The following is a 26,762-nucleotide window of genomic DNA, read 5'->3' on the forward strand; positions in this document are numbered from 1 at the left end:
AATTTTGAGCATTACTTTACTAGCATGTAAGATGAGTGCAATTGTGTGGTAGTTTGAGCATTCTTTGGCATTGCCTTTCTTTGGGATTGGAATGAAATTTGACCTTTTCCAGTCCTGTGGCCACTGCTGAGTTTTCCAAATTTGCTGGCATATTGAGTGCAGCACTTTCACAGCATCATCTTTCAGGATTTGAAATAGCTCAACCAGAATGCCATCACCTCCACTAGCTTTGTTCGTAGTGATGCTTTCTAAGGCCCACTTGACTTCACATTCCAGGATGTCTGGCTCTAGGTCAGTGATCACACCATTGTGATTACCTGGGTCATGAAGATCTTTTTTGTACAGTTCTTCTGTGTATTCTTGCCACCTCTTCTTGATATCTTCTGCTTCTGTTAGGTCCATACCATTTCTGTCCTTTATCAAGCCCATCTTTGCATGAAATGTTCCCTTGGTATCTCTAATTTTCTTGAAGAGATCTCTAGTCTTTCCCATTCTGTTGTTTTTCTCTATTTCTTTGCATTGATCGCTGCACTTATTTCATTCCTCAGCAACAGCTGATCCGCCTTAACAAGCCCGCCAGTTCTTTGCTGTCACACAGACAATGGGGCTGGGCTTCTCAGGCGGAAGAATCTGGCTGCCAGTGGAGGAGACGTAAGAGATGCGAGTTGGATCCCCTGGAGGAGGGCATGGCGACCCACTCCACTATTCTTGCCTGGAGAATCCTGTGGTCAGGAGCCTGGCGGACTATAGTCCATGGGGTCACAAAGAGTCAGACACGACTGAAGCGACTGAGCACAAAAGCAGATGATAGGGCCATGTAGGAAGTATTGTCCAATGTGTCAATTTTCAAATGAAAGCTTTTCTTGACTGCACTGATAACATTTCTGTGTTACCCCAGATGTACTCAGTCCAATGCTAATCCTATATATTCAGATGGGGCAGCCCTGCGTTTAGTCTGATTTGCTGAACAGGCGGCTGAGATTTGGAATCTCCCCATTAATATTCTGTTCCTTCTTGAAACTGAACATTTGGGGTCACATTTCTTACTCCCCTGAAGTTTCCTACTTTTTAAAAAGAGGAAGTGAAAATTAAAGCCATTTTTAAAAGCAATTCATTTTGCTGTCACGTGCATTTTTTTTTCCTCCTAGGAAAATAAAATATTGAAAAACTATTCTGAAGTCAGCATTGCTGGAACAGCACATTTCAAACAAGGACGCTGGTCACTATGCATTTCTCAAACCCGCGGGAGCTCTGGAATCTCTAGCACTCTTCCCTAGTACTTAAGATTCTTGCCAGTCTTGGCCTAACCCATTTGTGTGGATTAAAAATTCTTCAAACTCATTTGTCCTTTTCTATATCAGTGTCTTTGCTCCTACTCCACTTTAGATGGAAAAAGCATCCGTCCCCCACCAGTTGCTAAATGCTGAAATCCTTCCCATCTTTTAAGGCCAATATTCAAATATTTATTTTAAGCTTTTAAAATATCTCTAGCTAGAAGTGATATCTTTCTTCTGTCTCTGAAGCTCTGTATTTATATTTATCTTGGTGCAAAATTAATTTTCAGTATACATTGGCAGTAGCCATGGCGAACATGGGGAGGAGTTAGCTCATTCATTCACAAATATTTATTATATATCTAAGGAGCTGAGACCTGGATTCAGCATTAATTCTGTCACTATTCAACTGTGTAATCTTGGGTAAGTGATTTCACATGTTCATTTCAAATGTAATTATTTACAGATAATTCCTACTTGTTTTTATTCCTTACAATACCCTTGGAGACTGTTCATTTTTTGTGGCCTCCAAGAGGCCTGAACCATACTTGCCCAGGACAATAGCACAGTGATGATGTTTTTCACTTGATGAGTACATTTCTTCCTGTGACCCTAACTCTGACAGTCCCTGGGTAAAGAGGATGAAGGAGATTCCTGGTACTTTGTCTAGGGATCATAGCTGCTTATTCCTTGCTCTTTCTACACTGTTCTATTGAGAAGAATAACATTAGCAAGATGGCTTCAATGCTGCCTCTTCCATAGCAGTGTATGTAAATATTACAGAATTGATAGGAATACTCCAATGGGGTGATGACTCTTCTTGTCCATTAGACAGTTAAACATGCTGTGAGTGTATATTGTAGGGTGTTCTCCATCTGGTCAAGAATAGTGACTGGTGAATTTCATGTTTATTATATTCAAAACACCAGTCACAACAGGTTTCGGAGAATCTTATTTCTTTCAATGAGGAAAGAAGAAAAAGAAACAGCTGAGAAGATAGGGAAAGGAATAAAACATTTCTGCTGATAACTGTCAAAATCCAGAACCTGCACAGTTATGGACAAAGCAATGTCACTTCTGGAAATCCCTCATAAAGAAATGCCGGCAAGAGACAGCAAACATAAGAGGTACAATGATTTCCATTGTAGTATTACTCGAAATAGCAAAGAGATAAACTATATGGACAAACGAGGGAACAGTACACAACATATGCTTTAAAATAAGGTAGATCCATGTGCACTCATGGCTTTCCAGGTGGCTCAGGGGTAAGGAATCTGCCTGCAAAGCAGGAGACACGGGCTCGATCTCTGGGTCAAGAAGATCCCCTGGAGAAGGAAATGGCAACCCACTAAAGTATTCTTGACTGGTAAGTCCCACGGACAGAGAGCCTGGTGGGTTACAGTCCGTGGGGTCACAAAAGAGTCAGATATGACTTAGCCCCTAAACAACAACATTATGCACTTCTGTAGAAAATTCTTAATATCAATAGATTACACTAAAAAAAAAGACAAATTGTAAACAATACATCATATAATTTAACTGTTCTAAAAAAATTAAAACCAGCTATGTATATTTTACATGTTGGTTTAGATATAAATACATGCATACATATAAACTTTTTTCATGTTGAAAAAAATTTGAAAAGGCATACATAAAATTTATGAGTGCTTCCTTCTGGGCTTGGGAAATAGGTACTGAAGTAAAGACTTAACTTTTGAAACCTGTTCTGTGTTTCTGAAAAGCCACCTCATAGGATTGTGGTGAGAATTAAATTTCATGCATGAATAGTGACTGTAGGGTTTCCCAGGGGTTCAGTGGTAAAGAATCCGCCTGCCAATGCAGGAAACTTGGGTTCGACTCTTGGGTGGGGAAGATGCCCTGGAGAAGGAAATGGCCAACACGTTCCAGTCTTCTTGCCGGAAAATCGCGTGGACAGGAGCCTGGCAGGCTATTCCATGGGCTTTCAGAGTCAGATGTGACTTAGCAACTACACAGCGACAAAGTGACTGTAAAACTGTTGGTTTGCAGAAAGCACTAAATGCATTTTTTAATAAAAACTATTTAAAAAAAAATACAGGTGCTTCATTTTAAATTTTAAAAATAAAACAAACAAGATAAAATACAACTAGGGCAGTGGTTATATGAATTAGTACCAGGGTTATGGGACAGTCTCAAGTCTTACCAAACAATTGCTGGGGAAGGAGCAGAGATGCGGAGAAAGGGTTACGGGGATCAATCGCGCCCCCTGGTGGTTGACTGCCGCCTAGCCAGAATGTGGATAAACAAAGAAAACGATGCATCTACCTTGATTTCTCACTCTGGGGAGAACTGTTGTAGCATCCTAAGGTCTTTTACACCCATGACCTTAGCGTCCTTAATCTTCAGACACTACTTTCGCTTTTATCAGTTAAGTGGTATGGGCAATCCAGCAGCAGTACTGGTTAAGCCTATGTTTCTGCTCTCTCCGCTAGATTTTTCCCTCCTGGCCGCGTACAAACAGGGTCCCCTCCTTCCAACCTCAGTCTCAGCATTACCTCCTTTATGCAATCTTTTCTCACTTTCACAGGTGATAAGACCCTAATGAGAAAAATTAGCTGTATTGAGCAAATGTATGTAGATATACTGTGTGTGTGGATTTATTTACATATTATATTCGTGTATATTTTTCAGTAAGCTTCCCTGATGGTGCTAATGGTAAAGAGTCCACCTGTTAATGCAGGAGACGCAAGAGGCACGAGTTCCATCCTTGGGTTGGGGAGATCCCCTGGAGGAGGCCACAGCAACCCACTCCAGTATTCTTGCCTGGAGAATCCCATGGACAGAGGAGCCTAGCAGGCTACAGTCCATGGGGTCGCAAGAGCTGGGCACAACTTAGCTACTAAACCATCACCATGCTTGGTTTAATTCTCTGCTGTTGGTCTCTTGAAATTACTGTTCTTTACCAAGGGCCATGTATTTTCATTTCACTGGGCCTCATGCAACATAGAACTTTCAATTAACACTTATGACTCTATATTGTATATGTGTTTTCAGGTAAACTTGCAACTCTATTGTATATAATTATTATTCTAGATGAGGAAAAGGCTTTGATTGACTAAGGAACTTTTTCAGGGCCCCACAGCTGGTGTACTGTACACTCAGAGCCTGCCTACTGGCTGTAAGAATTTCTCATGTACATCAGGATCCCTGTAGGGCCTACTGAAAGTATAGATTCCTAAACTGCAGTCCAGGATTTACTAAAACCTGATTTTTAGAGGCATGGTCTTGGAATCTGCGCCTTAAGTAACTCTTCCACTGGCTTAGAGAAGAAAGTCTGTATTCAATTCATCTCCAGTCTTAGAACCTAGCATAGGCCTTCACTCACAGCAGTCACTTAATAAAGGTCATGCGGATTAATTAGGCTTCTGTTGTGACACAGCTGGTAAAGAATCCGCCTGCAGTGTGGGAGACCTGGGTTCAGTCCCTGGGTTGGGAAGATCCCCTGGAGAAGGGAAAGGCTACCCACTCCAGGATTCTGGCCTGGAGGATTCTCAAAGAGTCGGACACCATGGAGTGACTTATTCACTCACTTATGCTGATTAAGTATCGTTCAGTTACAGAAAGACCAAGTATTGCTTTTGTAGAAGAGCACCAGTGTTTTCAATTCCAGAGCCTGGAGAATTTTACACAAAGAAGGTCTCATCAGCAGCTGGACTATGGACATTTTTGCTTCCCATTTAACATTCTCATAGAATCTCTGGATATAAAACCTTTAAGATGGTGCAATTTGTAAGGTTTCAGAAGATCTTTTCTGGCCAAAGAATCAAAATCACAAATACACAGTGTTGTCAACTGGGTATTATTCAACCTGATATTTTGTATTGGGGATTTGATTCTTGAGCTCAGAATTTAACAAATTAAATACTTTGCAGACTTGGAAGTCAGGAAGAAACAAAACACATCTAGAATGTTCATGACCAGACAGAAGCCTATACAGTCATTTAAAAATACTAGAAAAAACTTTTAACATGAAAAAATCCTGATAATAGATATCAAAGATTAAATTATTTTACAGAGTGATCTTAATTCTTTTAAAATGTATGAGTATAAAAATATATCAAATCATGGTGCGACTAAGGATAATTTATTAATTTAATGTAACTTAAATAGGCTTCTTATTCTTTTTGATTAGAAATAAAACAAAACTCTTTATCTTATTTGCAAATGCTTTGCTCCCTTAGCTTAGGATTCCAGGAATCATTGATTGCTTTCTCTCACTCATTGCATCATAAGTCAAGATGCTAAATTCTGTCAGGTCTGCCTAGCAACTGCATCTAACCACTGTCTTCTTCTTCCTATCAATATTTTAAGTGTAAACGTTTAAAATAGCTTCCTCTATAGTTTCTCTGCTTCATGTCTCATTTCTTCAATGCATCTTTCACAATACCAGCAGAATCATCTTCCTAAAATATGTAGCAGATCATTCCCCCTCACTTTTCAAGACAATGAGAGCTGAAAAGTAAAAACAAACAAGAAAAAGCAGCATCTTTGAAACACTATTTGGAAAACCCAATGTCACATTGCAGAAGGAAATGGCAACTCTTGCCTGGAAAATCCCATGGACGGAGGAGCCTGGTAGGCTACAATCCATGGGGTCGCAAAGAATCAGACATGACTGAGCGACTTCACTTTCTTTCTTTCTACAGTTCCTTTTGGAGAGGGAAATGGAAACCCAGTCCAGTGTTCTTGCCTGGAGAATCCCATGGAATGGGGGTGGTGGGGTGGTGGTGGTGCCTGGTGGGCTGCAGTCTATGGGGTTGCAAAGAGACGGACATGACTAAGCAACTAACACACACATACACAAATGTCACATCTTAGGGTCTCTATTACTTACTAACAAAAAGGACGTGGGTGTTTGAAGCAGGGAGCGGTAGCACCCTTCCTGAAAAGCTTCCCTCAACTGGCTGTTGCTGATGGAGACAGGTGAAGCCTTGCGTCAGGCCTGCCTCTCATCTCATTCCCCAGTCACACGCCTGCTCTTGCCTGGGCTCCAGCCACGCCTGAGACGACCCATCACCCCCAGGTAGACAATCTTCTCGTGTCTCACTTACACAGTGTATTCTTTCAATCTGATGCCCACTTGAAATCCTGGTTCAAATTCTACCTTCTCTGCAAACTCTTTCAACATCAGGATTAGTCATCTCACCCTCCAGCTCCCTCCAGCTGAATGTTCACGTCCATTGCAGCTGTTGCGTAATTCTGTCAGCTTTTCACCCTTTGCGGATGCATCTACCTGCTCCACTGGAATGTGAGTTCTCACTGACTCAGAGGTATGCTATTTATGTTTTGCCTAACAAGTGATGGGGTGACCAAGTTTGTGATCCAGTTTGTGGAGGAGTCTGGTAAAGAATCTTCCTGCAATGCAGGAGACCCCAGTTCCATTCCTGGATCTGGAAGATCCACTGGAGAAGGGATAGGCTACCTACTCCAGTATTCTTGCCTGGAGTATTCCATGGACTGTATGGTTCATGGGGTCACAAAGAGTCAGACACGACTGAGCAACTTTCACTTCCTCATTTTAGCACCAGAAGACCTGATTCAGAGAAACTTTTTAGGGCAAACCAAGCTGTACAACACAATGCAAAACCTGTAGAGGGTTATAAAGTGTCACTGAGATACTCAAGAACTTTTGACTAGCTTTTCTAAATGAATCTCTAAAGCTTTCTTCACTGTGTGGATCTTAGCCTATGATTCTTGGTTGATGTTACTGTGAAGTATTGAAGAGTATATTTCCTTGGTTATCCTACATTGAGAAAATTTATTTTTAAAGATTAATAAAACTTAAAGCTTAAAAAGTTAAATTAGTATTTTGAATATTAAAATATTTTAATCAGAGAGCTAATCTCAAAAGATAGAAGTTGAAATGCTGCTGGAAAGGGCTGAGTAGGAGGGAAGAAAAACAAAAGAATCCAAGCCTATATTATACAGTCTCTTCATTAAAATGCTATAGGATTCACTCCTTTGTTTCACAGCACTGTGTATAATTATAGTACACAAAACCTCCAGATCTTCCTGCGATTAGGCACTTAAAAATATCCATCCAGATTTTCAAAGCAAGTTTCACATATACGGTAATTATATCACACGAATGTACAGTTCTTGTACATTCATACTGTATCTATCATACCACTTTAAATATAGACCGTTTCTATTAGGGTTGGCTTAATCATTTTCATAATGATACCCTGGGAATTTCCTCATAGGGCGGGAAGTAAGCCTACCTGATGGCAGTTCAAGGTGCTAGATAGACACTTGACTTTGCAATATGTTTTAAAAGAGAAGTAAGAAAAACAGATTCAGAACTACTGGACACCTGTCCTACACACATACACCTTTGTTTTGGTAATGTATCTCCAGGCACTAAAAGAAATCAGTCCTGGGTGTTCATTGGAAGGGCTGATACTGAAGCTGAAACTCCAATATTTTGGCCACCTGATGCAAAGAGCTGACTCATTGGAAAAGACCCTAATGCTGAGAAAGATTGAGGGCAGGAGGAGAAGGGGACAACAGAGGATGAGATGGTTGGATGGCATCATAGACTCAGTGGACATGGGTTTGGGTGGACTCTGGGAGTTGGTGATGGACAGGGAGGACTGGTGGGCTGCAGTTCATGGGGTCGCAAAGAGTCAGACACGACTGAGCGACTGAACTGAACTCCAGGCACTGCTGGATGCTGGCACGTCACATGAATGGTGGGACAAACCATGGACTGAGATTCAGAAGACCTAGGCTTTGGTGTGATTCCTTTGGTCTCCAACAAGGGGATAACACTTTTCATTGTAATTAACTGTGGCTAAAGACTCACGGGAATAATTGTGAAAGTGACTTCCAAGTCATAACGTTAGGGCACCATAATGGGACATTTTCAGTTAGGGGTGCCCATCTGAATAACCCGGGCGCTTTCCAAAATACAGGTGGGCCCCACTCCCAGGTCAATTAGGTCAGAATCTCCTGGGATAGGGATCAGGAATATACTTCTGTTCTAAAGGCCCACAGATACTTCTGATTTACTTGCCTTTTGACAAACTGTGGAGTGAGTGCAAGACCATCAGCTTTCTAGAATGATGGACCCACACCAAATGCTTTCCAAATCTCTTAATAATGCTCTCACTTTGAAATACACATTGATTCATTGAGCCTCCGTTTCTCTAACTTGAAAACTGGAGATATAAACACTTCTTTGCATGGTTCTGGTGCAAAGATGTAGGTAAAACATCTAGGTCTGATGCCTGATAAGAAACCTACACATCTGGGGTCTGATAAGTAACTTAAATACATGCAGATCATAAGACAGAAGGGAGCGTTGGAGACCGTGGCTAATTGGGGAATGCAAGCCTTAATGAAACATATTTTTTAATATTACTGTAAAGACTACCCTGGCCACATAAAACACATCTATAGGAATGACATCTGGTTTTTAGCCCTGACATACCGTTCAATAAATAACCAATCCTCAAGTACCATACATGAATTAAATATAAGACATAAAATCCTGAATTGTCTGAAAGTATATTTCTATATGCAGGTGTAGGATGTATATATAATATATACAGGATTATATATTGATTCAACAAATATTCAGTGTTCATTATTTGCTAATGAGTCCAGATAGAGATACTTAAAAGAACTAGTTCAAAGAGTTTACCGTCAAAAGAGAGAGAGGAAGAAGATGAATTAAAACACGCCCATTACTAACAATGCGAATACTACCAAAACGAGGCTTCCGTGTCCATTTTTGCATTAACATTCTACCCAGGTATCTGTGACTATCTATACATACTTATACACAGTTTTTAAATATCACTAATGACTAGAAATATTTTAAATTTTAAGTATTTATTTTTAGAAACAGTATATTTTAACTAGATCAATATGATATGATATTTAACTAGATCAATATGATATAAAATATGATAGTTTGTTGTGAAATAAGAAGTCTTGCTGAATTAATCTAAGGTTCCTTCCAGGTTTAAGATTCTATAGTTAGAAAACAATCAATCATGGAATCATCACATAAGAGAAACCACTGACCAAATGCCTCAGCGTCATTCTTAGAGTATTTCTTAACATATTGGGGAAAATTTCCATCATGTGAGATCGTCTCTCAACCTAAAAAGTACAAAACCTGGCAGCTTTCAGATTTAATTAAAATTGGACTTGCCCTCTGTCTTCACCACAGGTCAGCTTTTCTGCACTCACCTAAGTCTGAGCAAAATAATTCTGCACAGCCTACTGCTAACATTTATTTCAAATCACTTTTTAGTGGTTTGGGCAAGTTCTTGCTCTTAAGTTTTCATTTCCTCTTCCTTAAAACGGTGATGACCAGAACTGAGTAAGACTTGTCTCTGAAGACTCCATAATCTGACTGGAATTTTCTTCCGTAGCCTCCCTTACCCATCCCACTCCTCTTTCTGCACAGCCTGCTCCAGCCAAAACTGACCGGTTATTACTCACTCAGCGTCCTTCCCATCGGCATGCTTCAAACCCAGCCTTCTCCGGAATCTCCAACTTCTACTCCATTTCCAGCCTTGCCAACAATGTCGGCCCTTCTGGGAAGCCTTTCCAGAATCTTTCTCAAAGAAAATGCTTGGGCTTTGGACTGAGTCAGACCCAGGTTCATATCTGATCTTCATTCAAACTAGTTGTTTATCGGTGGATTCTTTCAAAACGTCAGCATCTATACCTTGTCTATAAACAAAATCCCAGACTACAGCACTGTTAGGAGGCTAGATTGCACAAACAGGGAACACAGGCGCTAACAACACGTCTCAGGTTCATCAGTGATTGCTTCCTGCCTTGAACTACGATCATTCCTTCTAAGTACTTACTGGATCGTTATTTGGGAAAGACAATTTGAGCTGGATCCCTACTCTCATTCTTTACACCAAAATACATTTTACATGAATCAAAATTTTAAATGTAAACAGCAACAAAAGAATGGAAGAAAAGACAGGTGAATTTACTGATGCTCTGGAGTGAAGGCTTTTCTAAGCAGGACACAATAATCAAAAGATTGTACAATAAAAAAACTGATGATAACTACATAAAAAATGTCAATATACCTACAGCAAAAAAATTAAAATAAAAGTTAAGTTATATCAAATGGACGAAGGGCTAACTTTCTTAATTTATAGAGTCCTTGTATATCAAGGAAAAATGCTGCATACTCTAATAGGAAAAATACACAAAGAATTGGGTCAGGTAGCAAATATACATGACTAGTAAGTGTGAAAAGATATTCCTTTTTGCTAATAAAGAAATATGGAAAGTGAAAGTCAGTAGTGTCCGACTCTTTGCCACCCCATGGACTGTAACCTGCCAGGCTCCTCTGTCCAAAGAATTCTCCAGGAAAGAATACTGGAGCGGGTAGCTGTTCCCTTCATTCCCCCTCTCCAGTGGATCTTCCCAACCCAGGGATTGAACCCAGGTCTCCCACATTGCAGGTGGAGTCTTTAGCTCCTGAGCTACCAGGGAAACCCAAGAATACTGGAGTGGGTAGCCTATCCCTTCTCCACGGGATCTTCCTGACCCAGGAATTGAACCGGGGTCTCCTGCATTATAGGCAGATTTTTTTTTACCAGCTAAGCTACCAGGGAAGCCCATAAAGAAATATAAATTAAAGCAAAGAGATAGTTTTTAACCTATTGTTAGGGTAAAAATTAAAAAGATAATATCTGATGTTGGTAATGGTGTAGGGGCACAGGCTTTCTCATGCACTGTTTTGGGGGTACAGATTGGTGCTACTTCCGTTGCGTTCAACTTAGCAAATTTTCTAAAATAAACAAAGGGACATTCCTTTGACTCACTCCTTGCACTGCTAGAAATTTAGCTTAGAAATAAATTCAAGACCTACACTATAATGAGTTAGAGCTAGTTGCAAACTTTTTGTAATAGAAAAAAAAAGTTATCTGTTAATCAGTTCAGTTCAGTCGCTCAGTCGTGTCCGACTCTCTGCGACCCCATGGACCGCAGCACGCCAGGCCTCCCTGTCCATCACCAACTCCCGGAGTTCACCCAGACTCATAATAATGCCTGATAAACTGAGTTATAATGTCTACCAAACATGGACCTCCACACAGTTATTAAAAATGCATGACGTGGATGAGGATATTTCTAACAAATATTAATGGAGGAAAACTGATGTCATCTGTATGAATTGAAATGTGGGAGTAGGGTGGGTTGAGTTTGTATCGATATACATACACACAGTGCAATTTTTTTTTAGAAAAATAATAAGTAACTGAGAAGTGCTTACTTTTAGGAAGAACTGTGTGGGGAGGAAGGGGATAGGTGGAATAGAGGGATATTTTTATTATAAGCCTTTCTCAACCAGTCTATGGCCTGGATGTAGTAATCATAGCTGTATATTAATCTAAATTATATGTACATGATAGACAGCTCATCCTTTGTGGGCATTCATTCTCAGCTTATCAGCTAAGACAACTGAAGGGGCCCAAAGTTTTGAGCACTGGATATAGTTTGTTAACTAGATTAAGAAATACAATTTACTACTGTGTAGAAATTCAAACACTTTTTAGAAAGAAGGGCCTTCACACCGCAAGACTGGAACCACTGGTGACAGAGAGGGATAAAAATAAGACACGTCTAACTATGATGGGAGCTCCTTATTCTGTTGAAGGGGTAGGTGTGACTTTAAGAAAGATCTGTGATATTTCAACCCCACCTTGACAAGCGATCTGAAAATGTGGCGTAGTACCTACCTTCAGTTCCAACATCTGGAAAGTTTCAAACATCAGCAGCACTTATCACTGCTTAGAATGAATGACCTAATCATGTTTATAAGTAAATGAAATAAATAAATGAAATCTATTTTCTAACAGTGAAAATGTGGCTCTATGCTCTTCCCTGGTCACTTAGACGGTAAAGAATCTGCCAGCAATATGGGAGACCCAAGTTCGATCCCTGGGTTGGGAAGATCCCCTGGAGAAGGGGATGGCCACCCACTCCAGTATTCTTACCTGGAGAATCCCATGGCGGAGGAGCCTGGTGGGCTACAGTCCAGGGGGTTGCAAAGAGTCTGGGGACAGAGTGACTAACACTAAGATAAGACACGCTCTTATCAGTTCTCAGATCTGAATGCATTCAAACTTACAAACAGAAGTGGTCTTGAACTTCAGGCCAGCCTAACCCCACCTGGAACTCTTAGGGGTCGCTCGCACAGTTACCCTGGGGAGGAGCAGGGCCCCTGCTGCCACTTACGTCATGTATGTGAAAAAGGTGCTTAGCGGCTCCAGGGAGTGATTCCGGAAATACTCAAACTCTCTGCAGAGCTTTTTCCTCATCTCCGTGTCAATAACAGAAACAGTAAGAGGAGTGGCTTGATTAGCCAAGAAGTTCCCATAATCCGTGGTCTGGAGATGAATTTTCAGATCTGAAATTAAACAAAGCACCAGATCAGGTTAAATTTGGAACATGCATGAAAAAGCTTTACAACACTGACTGAATTTGCAGTAACTTTATGATAAATGCATATTTATTTACTGTTTATTATTTATTTGATTGCACTGGGTCTTCGTTGCTGCGGTGATGTTTCCTGCTGCAGAGCACAGGCTCTGGCGCATGGGCTTCAGTAGCCCCAGCCCCCGGGCTCAGTTGTGGCTCGCAGGGCCTGTGGCACTCAGGCTACAGTAGCTCCAGCCCGCGGGCTCAGGAGGGGTGACTCGCAGGGCCCGGGGCACTCAGGCTTCAGTAGCTCCAGCCCGTGGGCTCAGGAGGGGTGACTCGCAGGGCCCGGGACGCTCAGGCTTCAGTAGCTCCAGTCTGCGGGCTCAGGAGGGGTGACTCGCAGGGCCCGGGACGCTCAGGCTTCAGTAGCTCCAGCCCGCGGGCTCAGGAGGGGTGACTTGCAGGGCCCGGGGCACTCAGGCTTCGGTAGCTCCAGCCCATGGGCTCAGGAGGGGTGGCTCGCAGGGCCCGGGGCACTCAGGCTTCAGTAGCTCCAGCCCGTGGGCTCAGGAGGGGTGACTCGCAGGGCTCGGGGCGCTCAGGCTTCGGTAGCTCCAGCCCGTGGGCTCAGGAGGGGTGGCTCGCAGGGCCCGGGGCACTCAGGCTTCGGTAGTTGTGACTCAGGGGCTCAGCTGCTCTGCAGCATGTGGAATCTTCCCGGATTAGGGATGGAACTCCGATTTCCTACACTGGCAGGTAAATTCTTATCCACTCTTCCACCAGGGAAGTCTGATAAATGCATATTTAATTATTACTACTTTATTCAGTTCAGTTCAGTTGCTCAGTCATGTCCGACTCTTTGCGACCCCATGAATCACAGCACGCCAGGCCTCCCTGTCCATCACCAACTCCCAGAGTTCACTCAGACTCACATCCATTGAGTCAGTGATGCCATCCAGCCATCTCATCCTCTGTCGTCCCCTTCTCCTCCTGCCCCCAATCCCTCCCAGCATCAGAGTCTTTTCCAATGAATCAACTCTTCGCATGAGGTGGCCAAAGTACTGGAGTTTCAGCTTTAGCATCATTCCTTCCAAAGAACACCCAGGACTGATCTCCTTTAAAATGGACTGGTTGGATTTCCTTGTAGTCCAAGGGACTCTCAAGAGTCTTCTCCAACAGCACAGTTCCCTTAATATAAGGTCTACGTAAGATTTAGACTTGCATGTTAATCTCTAAAGCAATAAAAGATTCAATGTTAATGCAGGTAATCAAAAACAACTTTTAATTACATATGAACTCTAGAATCATTGAGCACAGTTGAAAAGAACATTAGAAACCACCTAGTCCAGAGATTGCAAATTGGTTTTAACTGAGCCACTATTTGGAAATAGTGCTAGGAAAACTGTTTGAGGATACTAAGCCTCCATCCCTGCTTGATGGCAAAGAAAAGTTTATTACTAATATTTACCCTACAGATGAAGACATTGAGTTTCAGTGGGTCTAAATGGGTTTTAACCTTTAAAAAACAAAGATCCAATCCCATCACTTCATCAAGATCATGTTGTGAAATTGATTCAAAGCCAGTATCATACCTTTAAAAAAATCTGTATTTTATTACCAATCAATCAAATCAGATCATCAATTATTCTGTTACTTAATTCTGTCTCGTGGAATTATTTAACCTCACTCATCTGAATTTCAAAATACCTGGATAATACTTCTGGAACACCTCCTATTCCAGGATATTACAAAGTCTTAATATGTTAACTCCAAAGAGACAGTTCCAATTTCTTAGTAGTATCTTTTATCTTTTGGTTCCTGTGTGGTACCCAACACATAAGTGTCTCAAATATCTGAACATCAGAAATGTCTTTGGCACCATCTAGCACATGACTGGAGGCAATAGAGCATCCTAGACTTTATTGCAATTTTCACTGAAACATTTATTGAGTATCTATTATGTGCTGTTACCACAGGAGACAAAACATATTCCTCATCTTCAAGCAAACTCATAATCTGGTGGAAGAAGAGGCACGAAAAAACAGATGATGCAACCAGCTGAGTTCAGGAATACAGATAAGAACCTTGATTTATGGGAACATAGAAAACGACTCAACAGATATAAGTTTGGGTAAACTCCAGGAGTTGGTGATGGACAGGGAGGCCTGGCATGCTGCAATCCATGGGGTCGCAAAGAGTCGGACACAACTGAGCCACTGAACTGAACTGAACTGAGAAAATGAGAGCAAGACTCAGAGGGATGAAAGCAAAACAAGCCTAGGAAAGTTTCCGGAAGAAGGTTAAGCCAGAGATGAGCCTTCAAGTGCTACGAAAGAGTGCAAGGAAGGCATTCCATGAATTTGTACAGGTGGGGAGGGGCAAGAAATTCAAAGCAGTTCAGTGCTGTTGAAGAGCTGAGTGGGAGAGAAGGAGGGGTAAGAAATGAAGCCAGATAAATACGCAGGGGCTGTCCCCAGGAAGATTTGGTGTGACATTCTTGATCCTGAGGATAACAGGGAGCCCTGTGGGTGATGAGCTAATCACTCTGGTAGCTGATGCAGGAGGGGGCATTTGCAGTCAAGTGGTTCTTGAGTCTCAGCAGACAGGCATTCTTCAGGGTCTGGAGTAGATCATGCATCAGAAATGCTCTTCATCTGACTGACCGCAGAATTTATTTGCTCAATTATCTATTTAATTAGCTTAACTGAAAAAAAAAAACATACTCTTTTGCCATGTCTTTTATTTTGACAGTTCAGATTTTTTACAATTTGACAGTGTGCAGTCTCAGCATGGAGAAATATTTGCCAACAGGAATGACACAAATGGTATTTCTTCCAAAACCATGATATATGGCTCACGGGACATATGTTTCTCTTTCAGCTGCCAGTGAGATGCTGAAATTAAATGTCTCAGGTATTTCAGACTCTGCTTAAGCAATCTTGTAAAACTGTGGTTGGTGGACAGTTAAGATGGGGACCCTGGAAATCAGAACCGAAGAAAATCTTAGCTTGAAATATCTGCTCTGAGTTAATATCATTATCTTTCAATGATAACGATCATGCTGATAGTTTTGGGGTCACATGTTTTTCCTCGAATTTGCCCAAGTGCTTATGTAAACGTGTGTGCCTACATGCTCAGTCGTGTCCAGGTCTTTGCGATCCCACGGACTGCAGTCCAATAGGCTTCTCTGTCCATGGGACTTTCCCAGGCAAGAATTCTAGACTGGGTTGCCATTTCCTGCTCCAGGGGATCTTGCCAACCCAGGGGTAGAACTTGTGTCTCCTGCGTCACCTACATGGGCAGGGTGATTCTTGCTGAGCCACTGGGAAGCCATGCTTATCTTAGTAGGTATGTGATGAATAGAGCTTTGTGGTCAGATACATTTGGAATAAATAAGCTTTCTAACTGCAGGAACTGAAAGCCTTTAATACATTAATTTGAATGATTTCTTTGGAAAGAGTTTGGTACAGAACTTCCCAAGCCACTGGAAAACAATGCAGCCTCCCACAGAGCACACTTTGGAAAATTACTCTTTTTTTATCCAGAGTCGTGTTGCAAGTGACACTTTTTCTTTTTTATTCAAATGAGGAACTATGAGATCACTGCCAACTAAATCCATTTTATATGTCCCAAACACAATAGCACAATGGGAACAGATTCAGCTATTATAACAAATATCTGAGTATATCACACAGAGTATAATAGCATATATGCGTATGTGCCTGCATGCGTGTACAAAGAGTCATAATGTAAAAATGCTTCTTCTGTGGGTTGCAGTCACTGGGTTCAGGGAATTAGCTGAGATCTCTTGACTCGTGAGGCAGGAAAACTCTCTGGTTGCTATCTTTTCTCTGTTGGTTTGTCGGGTAGTTCATTTTTCTTTCCTGTGCAGCTTCCTGTTGGAACTCTTTAAAAATGAATGTCCAGACGGTTCACACTCCAGGTAGGTTTATGCCAAGGCAGCACCTGTACTTGTGAAGGATGCTATCTTTGAGCAGCCCCCTACCTCTTCCCCACATTCTGCTTGATGCTGAACTTATGGAAATTACCTGACCTTTCCAAACTCAGTTTTCTCACCTTCAAAATGGGTTAGAATGTATGCTTTTTGGGTTACTGTGCAGCTTTAAAAAAGATAATGTAGATGAAGACCTTTTTTGCCCCCTTACTTATACCTATCTCCTTCCAAAATAATTTGATTCGATTGGCTGACTTTGATTTTTATTCCCTAAATCAGAATTTTCTTAAATAATATATTACCATCATACTTTACAATTACTTAATTTGAATAAATCTATCACTATTTTTAAAGCCAGATGCTTCTTCCTCCATTTTTGCTACGGTACTGCCATTCTCATGGTGATGAAACTTTGAAGAGTTTTCTTCAAGTCCTCTTTGAAGATTTATTAACTCCAAATCCCCTGCATCGTTTCTGGATATCTTCCCAGATTTCCTCTCCTTATACCCCAATTTGGAATGACAATGTCATAAACCTAGATCACTGTGGCAATCTCTTAATAGATTCTTGTCATAAACCTAGATCACTGTGGCAATCTCTTAATAGATTCTCCCAAGTTTGTTTCCTTTCTGTACTCCATGCCTCAAACTTTCATCTTTCCTAAGAAACGCTTGGATCTTAGAATGACCCTCTAAGTAGCATGGAGCTACTGAATTTTAGGCAGATTAAAAGCAGCTTGCAAATTATTTGTATTTTACCACTGACAGATGATTTTAACATACAATATAAGCCTTAACAATAATCCCCATTCCACAGATGAAGAAGCCGAGGCTCAGAGAAATAACCTGTACATCTTTCCATGCATACAGGTATTTGACTGAAGATTTGGACGTGACTCTCTCCTCACTCAATATTCTGAAGTTCCATAATTAGACCTTCGGTGGCCCTCGAAAATTTTCCCAGCACAAACTCCTGTGTTATTGGAATACTCTAGTACTGCAGGCAACTGCTTTACCCCTCACCAGTATGCCTTTATGTTTTTCTACTTATAGTCCATTAATTCTCCCCAAGAGCCTAGAACAGCTTATCAGCTCAACTCCCCTGACCCCACCTCCAGTTCCCCATTTCACTGACATTTTCCCAACCCACTGCCCTTCAAGATTCAGTTTACTTTCGAATATATCCTTTAGCTATAAACTCTTCTTAAATTTTAATAGTTTTTATTTATTTATAGAATGATTGTTTCCAAAACAAACCAGTGCTCTTTGAAGGAAAGCAGAATCAACAACATAAGAGTCATACACCAAACACTATTAACCACAACCAGGAAAAGGGAAGGATTATTTTAGGGATTTTAAAGTCTAGCAGAAGAGGGTAAATTAATTTGTGTTGTATATACACGGCAATTCAGGCTGTGTTCTTATGACTTCCAGGAAATTCTCGTGATTTACAGTTTACAAAACATTTTCAGAAATGTCTGATTCCCTTAGAAACTGGGAGTTAGGCCAGGGAGATACCATCTATCAGAAAGGAAAGCACCATGGCTAAAAGTTAAGCAGCTGGCTTATACCCCAGGCCCAGGAAGCAGAGTCAGGACAGGCAGACATATTGCGTATTTTCAAATTTTTACCACGTGCAAAACACAGCCTTAGGCTAGGGAAGCTAGGAGACGAAAAAGGATATGCTGTGGTTTCTATCCTTTAAAAAAGGTCTTTTTTTTTTTTTTTAAAGTTCAGTTTTACTGGGGTATAACAAACAAATAAAATTCTAAGGCACTTAAAGTATACGTCGTGGTGATCTGATACACTCTAACACTGTGAAAGGATTCTCCCACCTCGTTAACTAACCCCTCTATAAGCAAACCTGTTTACAGTTTCTGCCCTTGAGAAGCTTACAATTTAGGAGGGGATAGATTCATTTATTCATTTAGGAGTTAAGCCCTTAACTGTGATATCTCAGGGGACTAGATAGATAAACGAGACAAACGTCCTGTCCCAGAATGACATACTTATGCAAATATTACAGATGCTGTACAGAATTAGGTACATTACACGGCACAATAAAGCACAAAATTGAGACTTGTCAATTCTATCCGAATAGGAATGAGTACAAAAGGGTTTATAGAGAAAATGACTTCGAGTGGAGATTTTAAAGAGGAATGGGCATTCTCCAGGCAAGCAAGATGCAGCATGGAATTTGTGGCTGAAGGAATAACTGTAGAGAAAGGCAGAAGAGCTCTGAGGAAATGCTTACCAGGTAGAGATGGGATGGTAACTGGCCAGTCAGCTCAGCTGGTTAGCTGCTGCTGCTCAGCCGCTTCAGTCGTGTCCAACTATGTGCGACCCTATGGACTATAGCCCGCCAGACTCCTTTGTCCACGGGATTCTCCAGGCCAGAATACTGGAGTGGGTTGCCATGCTCTCCTCCAGGGGATCTTCCTGACCCAGGGATCAAACTCAGGTCTCCTGCATTGCAGGCAGATTCTTTACCATCTGAGCCACCAGGGAAGCCCCATTGGTTAGAGTGTGGTGCTAACATCACCAGGGTCACTGGTTTAATCCTCATAGGCCAAGCTGTCTAGCTTTTAAATTGAGTTAAATTTATCCTGCCTGATGGAAGTATTTTTGAACACTGACAATACTGTATATGCATTTTTTATACAAAGCAGAGAAAATAAGTACTATAATTAGGGCTTCCTGGGTAGCTCAAATAGTAAAGAATCTGCCTGCAATGCAGGAGACCTGGGTTACATCCCTGGGTCAGGACAATCCCTTGGAGGAGGGCATGGCAACCCACTCCAGTATCCTTGCCTGGAGAAAACATGGACAGAGGAGCCTGGTGGGCCCCAGTCCATGGGGTCCCAAAGAGTGGGACACGCCTGAGTGACTAACACTTTCATTTTCACATAATTAGAGGTACAAATAGTGTGTAAAGGAGAATGATGAAATTCCTTTGAAATAAGAGTCTTCCTTCTATAAGAGTTTTTTAAATTTTAGACTACCTTTTAATAGATAGTAGGTATTTTCCCTTCCATGCATTGGAGAAGGAAATGGCAACCCACTCCAGTGTTCTTGCCTGGAGAATCCCAGGGACGGGGGAGGCTGGTGGGCTGCCGTCTATGGGGTTGCACAGAGTCGGACACGACTGAAGCGACTTAGCATAGCATAAGGTCTCCTACTTGTCAACTACGTATCCACACCACTGCCACTCATTACTAGTCCCAGTAACTACTATTTTTAATTCCACATGAATCCTTTCACAGTTTATTATGCCTTTTCTTTTTTTTTCTGTAGTTATAGGACATTACATTATATAACTGTTCCATAATTTATTTAACCAGCTCCCTTACAGTGGACATTTAATTTGTTTTTCATTTTCTGCCAGCCCCAACAACGCTACATGAAGTCCCCGGCCAAGCGTGCATGCATTTAGAATTGTGAGGCCCAACCGCTCTCATTAAGGGGTTCTTACTCTTTCAATGTTTTTATTCTTTAGAGTGGGAGCCCTTTTAGGGCAGGGTATTATCTTTTTCATCTTTCCTTCCCTGGCCCTAACTAGAACGTGCTGAGTACACGCATTAATTCCCACATGAAGGCACAGTTGGAAAGGAATGGAGGTCATGTCCCTTGAAAAGGAAGCATTAATGATTGTTCATAAGCTGTAATCAGCTCCTCTCATCCGCTTCCCAGAAACGACAGCAGAGACGACAAGGGAAAGGCTGGGTCCAGACCTCTCACCATACCCGAGAGCCGGGGTCCCGTTCAGCACGTGTTTCAGAGAAAGCTTGTTGTTTGTTGTTCAGCGGCAGCCCCGGGGACTGCAGCCCACCACGCTCCTCCGTCCATGGAATTCCCCAGGCAGGAATACTGCAGTCTGCGGCCATTGCCTTCTCCAGGGGATCTTCACCATCCAGGGATCCAACCGTGTCTCCAGCATTGCAGGTGGATTCTTTACCTCTGAGCCACCAGGGAAGGCTATTTCTTACTAAATTTTTGAGCTCTGAACTGTTCATCTTACCACTTTGTCTTTTTTTGAACATGAAAGAATACTTACAACGGTCTGGTTTGTAATTTAAAAATCTAATGAAAATAGCAGTGTTGCCATGAAAAGACATGAAGGAGCCTCAAATGTGTGTTATTAAGTGAAAGAAACCCGTCTGGAAAGGTTACATACTTATTGATCCCAACTGTGTGACATTCTGGAGAAGGCCAAACTAGGGAAACAGCACAATGACCAGTGGTTCCCGCAGCGGATCACGGATATGGAGAATAGTCAGAGCACAGAATAATTTCAGGGCAGTGAAAATACTCTGTATAATGTAACAGTGGTGGATACGTGTTGTACATTTGTCCGTTCCCACAGAATATGAAAGAGGAGAGTGAAAAATCTGGCTTAAAACTCAATAGTCAAAAAACTAAGATCATGGTGTCTGTTCCATCACTTCATGGCAAATAGACGTGGAAACAATGGAAACAGTGACAGACTTTATTTTCTTGGGCTCCAAAATCACTGCAGATGGTGACTGTAGCCCTGAAATTAGAAGACACTTGCTCCTTGGGAGAAAAGCTATGATTAACCTAGACAGTATATAAAAAGCAGAGACATTACTTTCTCAACAAAAGTCCATATAATCAAAGCTATGGTTTTACCGATAGTCATGTATGGATGTGAGAATTGGACCATAAAGAAGGCTGAGCACTGAAGAATTGATGCTTCTGAACTGTGGTGTTGGAGAAGACTCTTGAGAGTCCCTGGGACTATAAGGAGATCAAACCAGTCAATCCTAAAGAAAATCAGTCCTGAATATTCATTGGAAGGACTGATGCTGAAGCTGAAGCTCCAATATTTTGGCCACCTGATTTGCAGCGCTGACTCATTAGAAAAGACCCTGATGCTTGGAAAGATTGAAGGCGGGAGGAGAAGGGGATGACAGAGGGCAAGATGGTTGGATGGCATCACCGGACTCAATGGACATGAATTTGAGTAAGCTCTGGGAGGTGGTGAAGGACAGGGAGGCCTGGCGTGCTGCAGTCCAAGGGGTCGAAAAGAGTTGGACATGACTGAGCGAATGAACAACGATATAGAATGTATAAGTCCAATGTAAACTCTGGACTGGATTATGAGGTATCGAGCATAGGTTCAGATTACAAAATTGCACCTTTCTAGTGGAGGACACTGATAACGGGGAGGCTATGCATGTGTGGAAGCAGGGGTTATATAAAAAATCTCCGTACTTTCTCCTAAATTTTGCTGTGAACCTATAGTTGCTCTAAAAAAAAAAATTAATTAAAAATTAGCAGTGTTAATTCTTCTGAAGACGATTTTATGGCCCTTTCACATTATTATTTTGGTTCAAGTTACTGTAAATAACTTTTTTAAAAAGTCACTTTTTAGGAATTTTCTGTGTGCAGTACCAGTGATACAGGCTATGTGAACTGGCTTCCTCTCCTATTCCCGGGAAGGACTGAGTCATGGAGCAGCCTAAAACAGAGGGTCCTAGTGACTGGTTCAGCTGACTGTTAGTCAGGGTGAGATCTTGGAGCAGGTGAGTATTTCTGACCACACTCACTTGCACAATCATAAATGCCAGGATTTTTCAAAGCTTTTGTGGACAATCTTCATATTTGTCTCTTCCAAAATGACCTGAAACCTCCTGTGTTCCTGGTAAGTGGTTCCAAAACAATTCGTTGGTGTCAGGATACTTTTCTTTTAAAGACTAGAGAAATTTAAAAGACTAAAGGTGAATTTAGTCTTTGCCAAATTAGCTTTCCTTTACTGAAAGTGCCTGCTTCGACATGGTACTATCCCGACACTGCTTTCCCTGCCCTTCTTGACCCGTCATGTGTATGGTGTATATTACGTTCAAAAGTAACAGAAATCTAAAGTCCTTAACTTCTGTCCCAAGAGTGTCCATGATTTCTCTCTGCGTGTTTTAAACCAGCTGGCAAAGTGGCTGGGTTTCTCTCAGTAAACTCACAGATGCAACAGCTGAGCTGCTTTTCACAAGTGCCTTATTTCCCAACATCCTATAAGTGAGAGAGTCATTTCCTAGGCAGGTTGATAAGGAGTCTAGGGGTCCCCAAGGAGACAGGGGTCTGGAATTCTCAAGGAGGAAGAAAGGACAAACTTTTTTTCCTTCTCTACATTCCTTAGGATTATGTAACAATAATGTATCCTGCCTAAGGACAGTCTTTGGATTAAACCTTCTGTTATCTTAAAGTGTAAATTATGGGAGTAGACCTGGTCTTTACAAGGATGTATCCTGCCTGAGGACAGTGTTATCTTAAAACGTAAATTATGTGGGTAGGTCTGATGAGGTCTTTACAACCTCCAGACATTCTTTGGATTCATTGGAAAGTATGTAACTTCATTGTTAACACTAGCAAGCGGGTATTCTTTCTGCCCCCTTCTGATGCCTATGTCAGAAGCTTTCTCTATCTCCTTTATACTTTAATAAAACTTTATTACACAAAAACTCTGAGCCATCAAGCCTCGTCTCTGGCCCCAGATTGAATTCTTCTCCTCCGGGGGCCAAGAATCCCGGTGTCTTCGCATGAATCAACAACAGCCTTTCATAAGGTAAACAGGCAAGGCAGACCTTATTATTTTCTATATCAAAATGGAGCTGAGAGCAGCATCGACCTATTCATGGATCTTCCATTCATGCTCAGGAGGCAGACATTTTAGTGGAAAAAGTATAATAGCTGCAGACGTCTGCATACCTCACCCTTGGTGAGGTGGTTAGATTGGTCATAGCCACGCCAAGCCTCAGAGTCCTCAACTGAAGACATGAAACCTTTATTTAGATTTATTTTCTCAGCAGTCATTATAACCTGCAGTTTGAGGGCATATTTGATATTCACAAGAGTCTCCAAAAAGATTGGAAACAGATTCAAACACAGTTGTGAAATGAATGGCTGAAAAAGAAATATAACTGGGAGAAAGGAAAGGTAGAAACCATGAGATATCATGAAAATAACGAACGGTGTACGTAGGAAGGTTTCTTATTCGGGGCTCAGGATGACTTCAGCTGGTCCATGACTCCTTGATATTACATGGAAAATTCCATATGTGTGCACCTGTGTGTATTTTTCTAAGAAATTCACTCTTCAGGGCTTCAAGAGTCTGAAACCTTTCCTTCTCCCCCAAATTGAAGCTGAGGGTGATTTCTCTCTGAATTCTTTAGTGAGCAGGCTTAAACCTTGCTTTGTATCATGAAGACATTTATGTATGGTTTGTGTTTAAATTTGCATTCCTCAACTCATTTAAAAGCCTGCTGCAAACTACTGAATTCATTCAAATGGTTTCTCTCGGAAGCATTCATTCTGCCTTGTGCTCATTAATTTTTTCCTACCTCAATTTATGCTTATTTTCTATATGTGATTAACATTCTCCAGGCACCAAACTCCAAACTAGATATGCTGAAATGATTTAGGATTTGGAATTAAATTGCAATTATTTGTAGCCAACAGAATTAGTTATCACCTACAAGATTTGTCTAGCCATTTCCATCTCTAATGAAAAGAGAGGAGCTCCCTTAACTTAGGCAGTTCTGCCTTAATCCTGTTTGGCTTTACCCTCAGCCCTACCTGAGAAGCGTACAAAGTCACCTTGTTTTTTTGTCTTGTTTTCACTTTCTAATACTCTTCCTGGCAATTTATTACTTTCTTGTTTTTTCTAGAATGATCTGGACATTTTAAAGCACCCTATTATTAACATGATAATGATTTTATAAACATGTTTCAAAGTTATAAATGTAGCCGTATTTAATAATAAAGTGAAAGTGAAGTCACTCAGTCGCGTCCGACTCTTTGCAACCCCATCCATGGACTATTGCCCATCAGGCTCCTCCATCCATGGAATTTTCCAGGCAAGAGCACTGGAGTGGGTTGCCATTTCCTTCTCCAGGGGATCTTCCTGACCCAGGGATTGAACCCGGGTCTCCAACATTGCAGGCAGACGCTCTACTGTCAGAGCCACCAGGGAAGCCCCTTTAATAATAAAAATACTGTATTATAGATGTGAGATCTTTGGTAAGGCTTTGAAAACATTGTAGCTTAATTTCCAGAGAGGAAGGGGAAGTCGGGAGGTACTGGTCAAAGGGTATGCAGTGTTGATTACACAAGACTAATAAGTCCTAGAGATCTGCTGTAGAGCACAGAGCCATAGTCCTCACACACACATGCACACACAACAACAGAGGGCAGGAGAAGACTTTTAGAGGTGCCAGATGGGCTTATGGCACAGACTGTGGTGATTTCCCAGGTGTACACTTATCCCTAAACTCATCCAGTTGTATACATTAAATATGTACAGCTTTTGTATGTCAATCATATCTCAGTAAAATGGTTAAAAAAAAAAAAAAAGATAATTGGCTTTGTAGAGTCCTAAAGGAAATCAACCTTGAATGCTCACTGGAAGGACTGATGCTGAAGCTGAAGCTCCGATACTTTGACCACCTCATGCGAAGAGCTGATTAATTGGAAGAAAAAGACCCTGATGCTGGGAAAGATTGAAGGCAGGAGAAGGGGATGACAGATGGCTGGATGGCATCACTGACTCAATGGACATGAGTTCGAGCGAACTCTGGGAAGTGGTGAAGAACAGGGAAGCCTGGAGTGCTGCAGTCCATGGGGTCGCAAAGAGTCGGACACATCTTAGCGACTAGAGAACAAGAGTGCTTCATAGCTCTTCACACATTCTCCTGTGCGTTGCCTTATTTATTTCTCCAAACCACTCAGCAGAGCAGGCAGCATTACCACCCAGTTTTACAAAGAAGGAATCAGGCTCGGAGGTTTTGAGCCTCAGGTCTGACCCTCTGTAGAGGTCAAAGTCAGGGCTTTTGAATCCAGGGTGGCCTCACCACAGGCCTGTCTCTTGATTTTTTTTCTTAAGCTCCAGTGAAGACAAATCTCAAATACACATGCCCTCATATTAATAGACACAGAGAAAGCGGATAGAATAAAATTCTCTATACCAAGGTTTGGGGGTGGGGGAAGGAGGGGGGAATTAAGGCTGTAGATCCCTGGACAGTTTGGTGACACCCTTCTGCAAATATTTATAAATACGTAGAATGAAAATATATAGAATTACCAAGAAAACAAAATATATCAAAATATAGTTACGAAGATATTGTAAAATGTGACAAGGTGCTTCTTTATTAAGACAGTAAATATCAAGGCTGAGTCCAGTATCTAGCATTCTTTGAAACAGTGAAAGCATAAAAGGTATTTCAAGGCATCTGCAAGAACAGTAAGAGGATATGAAAACACTGGATTACTATTCAAAGTGCTAACCAGCTGTGATTTGTTGCCTGTCTTCATAATGAAAGGAAACGCTAAATTTCACTTAGAGACTATCGAAAATATAGATGCAATTTATTCCTCCCTAGTCAAAATTCAGGAGCCCTGATGTCTGCATCTTGGGCTGAAGACACCGCCCTGGACTCTAGGCCAGGGGGACGCAGCCCCTGGCCGCGCTTCCTTCCAGCGGGCGGCGTCAGCCCCTTTTTTCCCCACTCCAGTATTCTTGCCTGGAGAATCCCATGGACAGAGGAGCCTGGCGGGCTATAGTCTATGGGGTCGCAGAGAGTCGGACACGACTGAAGCGACTTACACAAGACTTACACAAGAGCGGCGCTTACCTTCCAGGTTCTCACACTGGACCAGGTTGACGTAGTCCCGCCGGGTCAGGAGGCCGGCCTTGCAGCCGCGCACCAGGCCCTCCAGGTAGCCATGGTCAGCGTTGAAGTTCAGCTCTGCGCTCTCGAGCATCGCGGGAAAGACCGCCCGAGGCTGCAGGGGCGCTCGGGTCCGCAGGGGCGCTCCGGTCCGGAAGGGCGCGCAGGTCTGCAGGGGCGCTCCAGTCTGGAGGGGCGCGCGGGTCTGCAGGGGCACGCGGTTCTCCCGAGTGGTCAGGCGGCGATCTCTCAGCTGATAGTCACGCTGCGGTGACCGGTTTCCTCCGCTTTCAAAGGCTTTCCATACAGCCGGCCCAGCCCTGTTTTTCCATCCACAATGGATCAGCCAGATAACCCGAGGGGGACCCGGGAGCAAAGCCCTGCAGGGGGAGCGGGGTCGTTGGAGGGA

At 42.1% G+C, this 26,762-nt stretch overlaps 1 protein-coding gene across 2 annotated transcripts in view; it reads right to left on the reverse strand.

Annotated features, from left to right (window-relative positions):
* Positions 1-26,762, reverse strand: part of ATP6V0D2 (ATPase H+ transporting V0 subunit d2) — a 56,385-nt gene extending 29,623 nt beyond the window's left edge. Inside the window, exons 1-2 of one of the 2 annotated variants that reach the window (XM_027561622.1) lie at positions 26,318-26,762; positions 12,534-12,705 (exon numbers count right to left, since the gene is read on the reverse strand). In XM_027561622.1, the coding sequence (XP_027417423.1) occupies positions 12,534-12,705; positions 26,318-26,447 (302 nt within the window). In that variant the 5' untranslated portion in view covers positions 26,448-26,762. Of the gene's footprint in view, positions 1-9,767; positions 10,181-12,533; positions 12,706-26,317 lie in introns of those variants that run through there. The other variant, XM_027561623.1, reaches the window with a different exon arrangement.

The sequence above is a fragment of the Bos indicus x Bos taurus genome, chromosome 14 (genome assembly GCF_003369695.1).
Source record: "Bos indicus x Bos taurus breed Angus x Brahman F1 hybrid chromosome 14, Bos_hybrid_MaternalHap_v2.0, whole genome shotgun sequence".
In the NCBI taxonomy this organism is placed as follows: Eukaryota; Metazoa; Chordata; class Mammalia; order Artiodactyla; family Bovidae; genus Bos; species Bos indicus x Bos taurus.